This window comes from Gekko japonicus, unplaced genomic scaffold (assembly GCF_001447785.1).
Source record: "Gekko japonicus isolate JY-2015 unplaced genomic scaffold, Gekko_japonicus_V1.1 scaffold298, whole genome shotgun sequence".
Taxonomy (NCBI): Eukaryota; Metazoa; Chordata; class Lepidosauria; order Squamata; family Gekkonidae; genus Gekko; species Gekko japonicus.
The window spans coordinates 1,152,696-1,164,705 of record NW_015163615.1 but is presented as its reverse complement, the minus strand read 5'-3'; the positions used below and the strand labels follow the sequence as shown (position 1 = coordinate 1,164,705).

General features: G+C 40.6%; 1 protein-coding gene across 1 annotated transcript in view; it reads left to right on the top strand.

Annotated features, from left to right (window-relative positions):
• Positions 1 to 11,717, top strand: part of RHOA (ras homolog family member A) — a 33,106-nt gene extending 21,389 nt beyond the window's left edge. The window contains exons 2-5 of the mRNA XM_015407414.1: positions 4,398 to 4,555; positions 6,472 to 6,592; positions 7,534 to 7,664; positions 10,897 to 11,717. Coding sequence (XP_015262900.1) covers positions 4,400 to 4,555; positions 6,472 to 6,592; positions 7,534 to 7,664; positions 10,897 to 11,070 — 582 coding nt within the window. The 5' untranslated portion in view covers positions 4,398 to 4,399 and the 3' untranslated portion in view covers positions 11,071 to 11,717. The remainder of the gene's footprint in view (positions 1 to 4,397; positions 4,556 to 6,471; positions 6,593 to 7,533; positions 7,665 to 10,896) is intronic.
• The last annotated feature ends 293 nt before the right edge of the window (positions 11,718 to 12,010 follow it).

Genomic DNA, 12,010 nt, shown 5'->3' with positions numbered 1-12,010 from the left:
TGGGAAATAGAAGGGGAAGTCCTGGAAGCAGTGACAGAATTCACATTCCTGGGATCCAAGATCACTGCAGATGGTGACTGCAGCCATGAAATTAAAAGACGCCTATTCCTTGGGAGGAAAGCGATGGCAAACCTAGACAGCATAATAAAAAGTAGAGACATCACCCTACCAACAAAAGTCTGTATGGTCAAAGCAATGGTATTCCCAGTAGTAATGTATGGCTGCGAGAGTTGGACCATAAGGAAGGCATAGCACTGAAAAATAGATGCTTTCGAATTATGGTGCTGGAGAAGACTCTTGAAAGTCCCTTGGGCTGGTCAATCCTAAAAGAAATGAACCCTGACTGTTCCCTGGAAGACCAGATACTGAAGCTGAAGCTCAAATATTTTGGCCACCAAATGAGAAGGGAGCACTCACTGGGAAAGACCCTGATGCTTGGAAAGATTGAAGGTCAAAGAAGAAGAGGACAGCAAAGAATGACAGCAATGAACATGAAATCAAGCAAACTCTGGAGGACAGCGGGAGACAGGAGGGCCTGGCATGATGTGGTCCATAGGATTGCAAAGAGTCGGACTCGACTGTGCAACTGAACAACAACAACACCATTATGGTGAAGATATTGGTTGTATCTGGAGGTCCCCTTCTGCTAAAAGAAGGATCTTCTATTGGAGGAAGGCTTCTTCTATTGGAGAAGGGAATCCTTCCTCTAATGATAATCTTGTCAAATAGAAGATTCTTTACTTAGCCAAAAGGAATAATTAGATCAACCCATTGCGCTGATGTTGGTTTTGGCCTTACATGAGCATGGGGACCTGCAAGGATCTCATAGGGGACAGGAAATTCACACACACACACCACTACCCTGCTATCACCTGCCATTGCCATGTCGTTTTTGTACTCGCAGTCCTCACGCTGCGACATTCTGTCCACCCCCTGTCAATCCTTATTTTTGTTTAAATGTATGGTTATAATGCTGATCATGATGTCACAATATCTGTAAGCAATTTTTTTCTTTGTCTTGCATAAGTGCTAACTTAGTTGTTCGCTTTTGTGGGGGTTATCTTAAAACTTTTACAGGGACTTTTCAAATATTTCTGCAAACGGAAGTTTCCCTCAATTTGTAAAACCCCTCCCTATCATATGGATTTTTTAATCTGCCCTCTGGGGCCATTTATATAATTAGATAAACAAGTAGCCAACAGAATTGCCTTTTAATTTTCAAGCTACTTCAACTATTTTCTGTTTAAATTCTGACTATTGTAAGCTCCTTTGTGGGTTATTACTGAATGGTATAAAATATGAACACCTTCCTTTCTAGATATTTATTCAGACTAGTTCTATGCTGCCTTGTCAGAGACCTTCTCAAGGCAGCTTACAATTAAAAACCACAGTATAAAACATAAATAGACGTAAAGAGCATAAATTAGACATAAATAGCATTAAAATCCCTGGGTAAAAATATGTGTTGCCTAAAACAAAGTAAAGTAGATGCCAGGTGAGCCTCAAGGGAAGATGAATTCCAAAGGCCAAGGTGCCACCACAGTCACCATCTGCCTCACCTCTGAAGGGCAGGGGCATGGAGAGCAGAGCTTGAGAGGCAAGTCTTGATGGATGGCCTAGGTAGTATGGGTGGAGATGGTCTTTCAAGTACACTGGCCTAAAGCCATGGAGGGCTGGAAACAGATGGGTAGTCAGTGCACTTCTTTCAGCAAAGGTGTAATATGTTCTCAGTAACCAACCCATGACAGAACCCTGGCTGCCACACTTTGGATCAATTGAAGTTTCCAAACCATAGAGCGCATTAAAGTACTCTAACTTAGTTGTGATCAGAGCAGGGATTGCTGTGGCCAGATCATGCTTTTTGGAGGAGACCTCAGCCTGCAACCATAGACCAGGACCTAGTACAAGGGTGTCAATCATGCAGCCCGTGGGTCTGACGCAATATGAAATTCTGTTAACTTTTTTGGTGATACCATGATAAATGAACCCCGTGGTTCTGTCTGGTCTCATCCTATGAATCAGTATGACTGTTAATTGTATTAACTATATCAAGTAATTTAAGGGAACTTATCTTAAAGTAATCATGACTGGATTTGTCCTTTGGGCAACAGCTGGATTCTAGGGAGCTTTCTGTGTGTACCTCTGCCCTGTAAAGATCTTCAGATCAAATTAGATATCAAGAGTAAGGAAATATTTTAAAATATGTTTATACCTTGCATATTATTGTCATGGACAGAAGGAAATATTTCTAACAAATGGAAGCAGATCACTCCTTACATGTAGACAGATTTATTGCTGCATAATTGTGTTCAAAAGTGTTATCATGTACAGTGAACCAGTGCATTATGAATAGGAATATAAAGTGCAATGTGAGTGTTACATTATACCTTCTCATGTCATGGCTCCTTATTTGTCTGGGTCGGACCTTGCAACATTGATCCATGCAATGGTCACCTTCAGGTCGGACTACTGCAATTCACTCTATATAGGACTACCCTTGAAAATGCTTCAGAGGCTGTAGGTAGTCCAGAATGCAGCTGCCAGGTTGCTGACCGGAACATCATGGTCAGCTCTGATTATTCCAGTTCTGTGGCAGCTGCACTAGCTACCAATTAAGTCTCCAGATCCAATTCAAGGCATTGGTGTTAACCTTCAAAGCCCTTAACGATCTGGGACCCTCATACCCATGGGACTGCCTCTTTCGCTACAACCCCCCACAGACACTCCCTTTGGTTATCATCTAGGGACCTCTTGCAAGTGCCTTGCCCCAGGATGGCTCGGTTAGCTGTCACCAGGGGAAGGGCCATCTCAGTTCTGTCCCCTACCCAGTGGAATGCACTCTCAGATGACACCTGAGCCCTGCAGACTTGTTAAGTTTCCACAGGGCATGCAGGGCCAAATTGTTTCGGTTGGCATTTGGAGGGTAATCCACATTTGGGTTGTTTTTATTAGTGGTATGTTGCTATCCACATATTTTAATAGTTTAATATTTTAATGTTAATATTTTCTATTCTTTGTGTGTTGTTTTTACCTTATGATATGGTTTTGATATTGTCAGTCACTGCAAGACTTTCTGGATGAGCAGCAACTAAAAAATCTAATAAATAAATGAGTACCTGACAGGCTATCAGGGCCTGGAGCTTTACTAGATTTAATACTTGTAATGGGGTGGAGCCTTGGGAGGGTGAACTTTGAGGAGGGAAGTGACCTCAGCATGGTATAATGCCATACAGTCCACTCTCCAAGGCTGCCATTTTCTGTACCACACTGGCTTTCATAGGGTGGTTGCTGTTCAACAGTAGCAAGCAGCCAGGCCTAGTTTGAGTCATGGAACTTGGGTGGTATCAAGTCACCCAGAGGCTGCTTCCAGACCTAGGGTTGCCAGTCAGCAGGTGGGATCTGGAGATCTCCTGGAATTACAACTGAACTCCAGATGAGAGATCTGTCCTCCTGGAGAAAATAACTGCTTTGGAGGGTGGATTGTATGGCATTATATTCAGCTGAGGCCTCTCCCCTCCCAGACCCTGCCCTCTTCAGACTCCTCCACAAAATCTCCAAGAATTTCCCTAGTCGGGCGGCATCAAAGTAGGCCTGGAAGAGGGCCCTCTTCCCCTCCCCTGGCCTTTTACTGACAGAACCAAGGCTTGAATGCTGCAGTTGGCTACCAACAGCCACTGAGGAAATCTGTTTTTGAAAGCTACAAGCTATCCTTTTATTATTTTTTGGTTTCTAAACTCCCTGGGGTTTTCCCAGATTTTTCTGCAAACCTTGGGGCCGTTCTCAGGTTTGTAGAAAGATCTGTCTTGCCAGTTCACAGTTCCAGTCACCAGATTTAAGTACGCAAAGATTTGGCTGACTTTGCTATTAGAATATAAAGATAGATTGGTATAGATGTTCCAGCTAGCAAGTAGAAGCAGGAGTGATGGTATTTGGAGGTATTTGGGCAAGTAATATGTAAAAAAAAAAGGAATGGCTGAGATTGGAAGGCAAGGTATTCTACCACTGCTGCTACGGGTATCTGTTAGGCCAAAAGTTTGGCCCTCTGTTTTGAACTTGACTCTTCTGACTTGGAAGTAATGGTACTACAAGGAGGGCAGTGTTAAATTGTTTAATGTTCTTTCCCTCACCTTCCACTATTCAGGTGGGTAGCCATGTTGGACTGAAGGAGCAGAACAAAGTTCAAGTGGGCACCTTTAAGACCGACAAAGTTTTATTCAAGGCATAAGCCTTCATGTGCACAAAACGCAATGCATGAAAGCTTATACCTCCAATAAAACTTTGTTGGTCTTAAAGGTGCCACTAGACTCGAACTTTGTTCTGCTTCCAGTATTCAGTGAGCCTCATTGTCACGGTGTAGCAGAGATTCTTGTGCTAATCAGATTGTTTCTCTTTTGCAGTTATGGCAGCCATTCGGAAAAAACTGGTTATAGTGGGTGATGGTGCCTGTGGCAAGACTTGTCTTCTCATTGTATTTAGTAAAGACCAGTTTCCTGAAGTTTATGTCCCCACAGTATTTGAAAACTATGTAGCAGATATTGAAGTTGATTCGAAGCAGGTGAGTGAACTTGTCATCACAACACTTTTTTCTATTGTATGTGAAAGTTAGCATGTGAAAATAAAAGATTGCCTGTTTTTAATTTCTGAAGTTCGATTGTATTTCTTATCCCAGAAGCTTTAGTTATCCAAGTCTGCAGTCCTGAATATACAAAGAAAATGTTTCCCCTGAAACCAGTAGAACTGACATGAGGAAATGTTACAAACTGGATGATTACATTTGATCTTTAAGCTTATATTGTTGCTTACCCAGAGAGAGCCACAAAGAGAGTTCTGCTTATGGAATAGGAGTTTCTTGCTTCTCCTGCCCAGTTAAAGCCTCCTTTGCCTCCTAAAAAGCAGATTCTGAGGGTCAGGGGGGATCTTAGGAAACAGCATGTCATTGTGAATGGTTGCACGTAAGTGCGTGTGTAAACAGTAGTACCTTCTACTTGTGGAAGTGGGGTTTTGATTCCAGCTCTGTATAAACAGCACTCTCACTAAATTGAAGCTCTGGAAAACTGAATGTTAGCACTGTCTACCCTTATCATTTGGATGAAATCATATAAAATTAAAGAGAACAAGGTACTTATTCTGTTGTGAGGGTCTAGATTGTATTTTGCTAAAGTCAGTGCTAAGATTTTTTAACAGCGTAGTATGAGTAATCATCAGAGAGTGCTTCTGCATTTTGTTGCTTCACATTGGTAGATATGTGCTTGTAAACTATATTTGGGAGTAGAATAACGTTCTAAAAGTCTTTTGCCAGGTTCAGGAGATAGAAATTGTTAGATTATTTCATAACTGAATTTATTCCATCTGTTTCTGACAGAAGTAGCTTAGAGCTTTCCTTTGCCCTTTCAGAACACACTTGCCAATCAGACTTCTACATGAACGCTGCTTTTTAACCAAGTTCTGCCTTCTGCTACCTGAAGTCTATAGAAGTAATAAAACAAAGTTTGAATTTATTTCGCTTTTGATTGACAGATTAGTGTATTATAGAATCATCTAAAAGGGATAGGAGTTCCTGTTCAGCATGGGGTTAGAAACAGGTGACCCCTATCCAGACAGTACCCAGCATCAACTGATCTTTTAGACAGCATTTCCATTGTGAGTCGCCCTGAGCCCGTTCGCGGGGAGGGATATAAATCCAATAAATAAATAAATAAATAAATAGAATAGATGTACTGTGAACAACCTAGCTTAAAATGTTAGCAGCAGGGAGCAGTTACTTCATCAGCATAGCTTGGGAAACTTTCAGAAGCTGCATCTTGTATCTCTGTAGTTCAGTGAATTTTTAATACTAAATAAGTATCTTAAAGCTACAGGTGACCATTTTCCCCAATATAAACCAGTATGTGGAACTGATGCAGAAATGGAGAAATTAATAGTCTGGAAAGAGCCCTAGACTCTCTCTCTCCTCTTGCCCATCTGAGTGTTCCTCTCTCTAATTGTGTCCAGTATTTGTGTCGAGTTTGCTGTAGTGGCAATTTAGCAACATCTATACTAATTTTTAAGTCAAGAGTTGTTTGTATGCAGGTAAAGATATAAATACAAAATATGAATTTTTGAATATTTTAATGTATTTGCTGATTTCCTTTCCTAAATTTATTCCTCCTGTCAGTGAAGTACTAAACAAATAGGTTCTAAGTTTTTTTCAGGAGACAAAAAAAAAATGAGTTCTTTAAACCCTTGAAAGAAGATATTCTAAGGGCTTGCTTCCTCTACTGAAAAGGCCCTGCTCCATCCCACAGCTGTTCTTGCCATTGTAAAAGATGGCATAACAAAGCAGGACTTTTTCTAAAATAATTTATAAGTGAGGAAGACTTATGGGGAGAAGAACACATTTCAGACCAAGATCTTTCAGAACATCTTGACCAAATTTGTGTGTGCTCAGCACAGCTTTATTCAGATGTCTTATTGCCTTTGCCCTTCCTGCAGGTGGAGTTGGCCTTATGGGATACAGCAGGACAAGAAGACTATGATCGACTTAGGCCTCTTTCATACCCAGACACTGATGTTATACTTATGTGTTTTTCAATTGATAGCCCCGATAGTTTAGGTAAGTAGAACTAACTTAAATCTTTATTGTGTTCCCTGTTGTGTTGTCCACCAAACCTTACAAGAAACTACAACTTCACAAGACATGCTTTTGCAGTGGAAATACTAGTTCCCTGTTGGGACAGAACACAGTGCTTATTTAAAAAATAGGAATTTTCATTTTTGAAGTGCACTGCCTCTAGCAAACGGTGTGTACCCTACTGGGAATATCCACATAGCCATACTAAACCCTCTGTCATGGGGCCAGCCTGTTCCTGAACATAAGAGACGCCAATGTTGGATCAGGCCAAAGGCCCATCCAGTCCAACACTCTGTGTCACACAGTGGCCCGAAATACCAGGTGCCATCAGGAGGTCCACCAGTGGGGCCAGGACATTAGAAGCCCTCCCACTGTTGACCCCCTCCAAGCACCAAGAAGACAGAGCATCACTTGCCCCCGAGTCCCTATCTATACCTTGTGGCTAATAGCCACTGATGGACCTTTGCTCCATATGCTTATCTAATTCCCTTTTGAAGCCGTCCATGCTTGTAACCGCCACCACTTCCTGTGGCAGTAAATTCCATGTGTTAATCCCTCTTTGGGTGAAGAAGTACTTCCTTTTATCCATTCTAATGATGATGATTATGAAGATAATAAGGTCTACACTGTGGGAGACAATTCAGCATTTTTAGACCTGGAACTAAGAATAATTGTGCATTTGTAAGCACGTAGAATATGTGTTTTATCCTGCTCTTAAAGGTGTCATTATGTGATGGTGAGGGATATGGAGAAAGGGGAAATTGTTCCTCTGCTCAAAACCAGATAACTTTTCTTGGTATTAACTGTTGGTATGTTAATTTTCAGATGCAAATTTCTAGATCCTGTTCCAGAATATGTTATTATGGGTATTTGAAAAGTGTTTGTTGACCATTTGACCATGATTTGATTTTATTGTACTTCAGAGAACATTCCAGAGAAGTGGACTCCAGAGGTAAAGCATTTTTGCCCCAACGTACCCATCATCCTGGTAGGCAATAAGAAGGATTTGAGAAATGATGAACACACAAGACGGGAACTGGCCAAAATGAAGCAGGCAAGTCTTATTACTTCATGTCCATTGAATAATCTTCATTCTTCTGATAAGAAAATACCTATGCAGGATTTGTATAAGAACCATGAAAGGTAAAATTGCACAGTACTTTAGCATCTGCCTTATTAAGCGTGTGGATTTTTGTTTGCCACACTCATGATGGCCAGATCATGAATGGGTGCTTCTTAATTCATTTGTCTCTGACAGCCATTTATTTCTGGAGCATTCCTTGCTGACCTTTATTAGAAACTAAATTTATTGTCATATAAGGATTTAGCAGCTTTTAGGAGGGAGTCTTCTGATGGAACTTGCTCACCAAGAACATTAACATAGTTCTCACTCATTCATTCATAGAACAATGGTCCATTTAATGTATCCACATTTGTATCTGCAAGACTTCAGATATTAATTGCTGAGAAATTGACATATTTTTAAAATGAGAAATGGACGTGTCTTTACAGTAGTAAACAGATTCTTTCAGGTTTGTGCTGTATGTAGAACTGTCTTTCAGTTCTTTTAATAGATGGCACATTCTACTAGTAGTTCAATATCTGCACTAGTTCTTCTTTCCATGCTGGTTATGATCTTTTAGGCCCAGCCTTCCTGAGAGGTTTCAAAACCACCTCGAGTGCTCTTTGTCCGTCTACACTGTACATGTGGCATAATGACACGTAATGACCATGTGTACAGAGACTTGCTTAGAGCTGCACTGTTTTAGGATTCTTCAGAATCTCGATTCCACAGAAGACTGTATTTGGAATTAAAACCTGAAATTCTGTCGGTTTGGAATCATGGGGAGTAGAATCGTTTATGGTAGAATTTTAACCTTTGTTAGCTGTATCTTAACTCTGAGCTTTATGGGTGGAATAACTACAAATAGGATAAAGAGACTTCTAACTCAGTGGTCTTGCTCGAGTCAGAAAGACTGGAGGGCTAGTAATGTTTCCCAGGATACAGAGCTTGTAATTCATGGTGAGTTTATAGTAGCTCTTGACTGCTCATCTTCACAAACTGCAGTATGCTAGGAAAAAGAATAAATGTCTTTCCATTAAAATGATTGCTTTGCTCTAGAAATTCAAAGCATTCCAACAATTGCAGCAGTTTTGTAATATTTTAAAATGCAAAAATACAAAGATTAAAATATTCTAACATAATTACCTTTTCCTATATATTTCCAGATTCTTTTAAAGCAAGGTGTGTGCAGATGCTTGTCTAGTCTAAGTAGACAGTGTTTCAAAATGTTCTACAATAGTGTGTAAACGTGTGACACTGAAAGTTTTTGAAGTCTGTACTCAAGATCACATCCTGTCTGCTGAGATTATTGCTTATGAATATATTCTGTTCTATACTATATACCCTTCTCTGGCTATTATTGTGAACTTTTAAAGTTAGAAATAGCATTTTGCCCTTCCCAAACTATCCTTCAGTGCTGTGTTTTCAAATACATTGCTGTAACCTAACTAATGAAACAGTGGCTTAAAACATCAGGGTAGTAAAAGCCTGTGCAGTGAAATTCTTGTAATCTGTGTTGAAACATATAGTTGAATTTTATCCATAATACAGGACTTTGAAGAGAGAATCTCTCTGCAGCTGCATCTTGTCAGGAAATAGGTAGAGAATGCAAAAGAACGTTGGGCTGACTGCCTTAATTAGAAACAGGAAATAGATTTAACAGCTTTCTGTTATTTTGACGACTCACTTAGAACAATGACACTGACAAGGCGGCAATGCAAATGTTTTTAAGGGCTGACTGTTTATCCCTACTCTGTTTCTCATGCCCTTCCTTCCTCATCTTCCCTTGCCACCACACCCGATCTGTCATAGCATGTTTCCTCATTGTGGAAAACTTGATGCTGTTTGGCTCCTGCTGCCCCCACCTCACAATCTTAGAACCCTTGGGGATTTTTTCCCCTTTGGTGAGAGAAGGCTGATTTCTTCCCCTTCTCCCCAGTAATGGAAAACTGGGTAAGCAGTGTACTGTGGTATAGCAATCGCCACTCTTACCTGGCTTAAAAGTAACTTCATATGTTAACTACAGTGGTACAGCTGCTGCCAAAGAAGAGGCTTCCCTTGTGGATTGGTATTATCAAGTAGAGCTTCTGTAATCAGCCCCACATCATTCTAGGGCTTGCTGTGGAAAGGAGTAGTTGATGAATAGTGTGCTTAAATGGAATTACAGCATCATAAAACGTTGAAGTTTTGGAATTGTAATAGTCATAGGGAATAGTAAACCAATTCCATTTGGCCTCCAGTCTGGATTCTCTGACTACATTCACATATTGTTGAAAAGGCAAGCATGATATTTCCTAAGTGGAAATAGGATTTTCTAGCTGCTTCAGTCGCCTCTGAAGTTAACTATCCATATGTACCTGGAAAATATAGATCATGGCTTTACAGTCTTCCAGGTGGATCGTACAGACTGGGCAGACATTACTGACTATACATGGAAACCTGCAGGGCTTGCTTATCCTGAGGAAGCTTGGTAGGCAACATGTTCATTTATCTAACACATTATAATGTGGAGAAGTTAGACTTTTCCCACTACATGTGACTGAGTTTAACTTCCATCTTTGGACTTACAGAATCCATTAAAATAGTTAATGTAAATCACCAACGTTAACACTTCTGTAGCAACTGCACAGTAGCATCAGCAGTAAACTCCATAAGTGTGGCAGCAACTAGCTCCCCCTGTTGTTCCAATGTTTTACGTTATTCTTCCACAAAAAAGGATGTTATTATTTTCTCTTCAATGTGATAATGGGAAAGACAATGTTGGTTTAAGATTCAAACCGTTGATGGCAGTTGTTGTTCTCACACTCCTATCAAGCCTACTGGCTGTGCACTATTGTTAAGTGTTCACCCTTCAATTATAGGAGGGGACCAGTGTTCCCTCTAAGCTGTGGGGTCTTGTGAGCAAAAATTCTACTTTGTGAGCTACTGGCATTAAAGTTGTGAGCAAGCAATATGGCTACTGCATAAATTAGCTTGCTCTGGAGCCATCCTTCCTGAGCGGAGACAAAAAAATGTGTGAGTCGGAGGCTGAAAATCTGTGAGCTAGCTCACACTAACTCAGCTTAGAGGGAACACTGGAGGGGACTCCCTTGGCTGGGACCATTCCATTCAAATGTGTAGCAGAATAAGCAGTTTGTATCTGAACAGAGAAGATATAAAAAGAAATTAACCTGTTTGATTTCCTGTTCAGCTGTGTTGATTAGTTATTCTTGTGTTTGTACAGGAACCAGTCAAACCTGAAGAGGGCAGGGATATGGCAAACCGCATTGGTGCTTTTGGATACATGGAGTGCAGTGCAAAGACCAAAGACGGTGTGAGGGAAGTTTTTGAAATGGCCACTAGAGCTGCTTTACAAGCCCGGCGTGGCAAGAAAAAATCTGGGTGCCTTCTCTTGTAAAGCACAGCCAGGGGAAGACAGCTGAAGCAGCGCCCTACACTCAATACATTTTTGAAGTGCTGTTTATTAATCTTAGTGTATTATTACCAGCCTTTTTTCATTTATCTATAATTTACTTAAGAGATTTAAAAATCGAGTCTTGCTACCAGTATTTAGAAGCCAACCATGATTTTTTTATAATGGTCTGCATCAAGTACATCTGTGCACACAAGGGTTAACTTCAACATTCCTTTAACAAATCTTTCTCTGCATTTGCAGGATATGCCAGGCGCTAATTCAAGACAATTCTCTAACTTCTTGCTTTTTTAGAAATGGGAAAAAAGCTGGTAACACTGAGAATTGGGCTGTAACTGCTCCATAACTAACATGTTCTAGCCTATTCAGGTACAACAGACATGGCTGCAGATGAGGCCCTGAGTAACTTCAGTGTTTTCACATAGAGGGAAGTTTGATTTTCTTTCTGCCCCCTGCTCCAAGGCTCTGACGTATAAAATGATAGTTGAAAAATGTGATCACTCTGAAATGACCAAAGTCCCATCCAGCTATGGAAAGTGACAGTTCTGTGGTTCCATGTTAGTTACCTTATAGTTACTGTGTAATTAGTGCCACTTAAATGTATGTTACCAAAAATAAATCTATATACCCCAGCCTAGATGTAGTATTTTTTGTATAATTGGATTTCCTAATACTGTTGCTTGTAACTTCTGCGTAAGGTGTTCTGGGTTTTTTAAGAGTGTATTTACAAATAAAATCAAATGGAGAGTGATGCCCCCTCTCCTCCCATTTGTAATTGTCCAACGCATTTGTATTACTTAACCATGCCCAGAAAGCTCATCTTATACCTCTTCCAGGAGCAAGGGAAAAGCAGCCGTTACCTTGACTGTAAGGGGATGTCTCAGAAGCTTTAAGTTAACCCCTGCTGGATCCAGCTCCAGTCTGA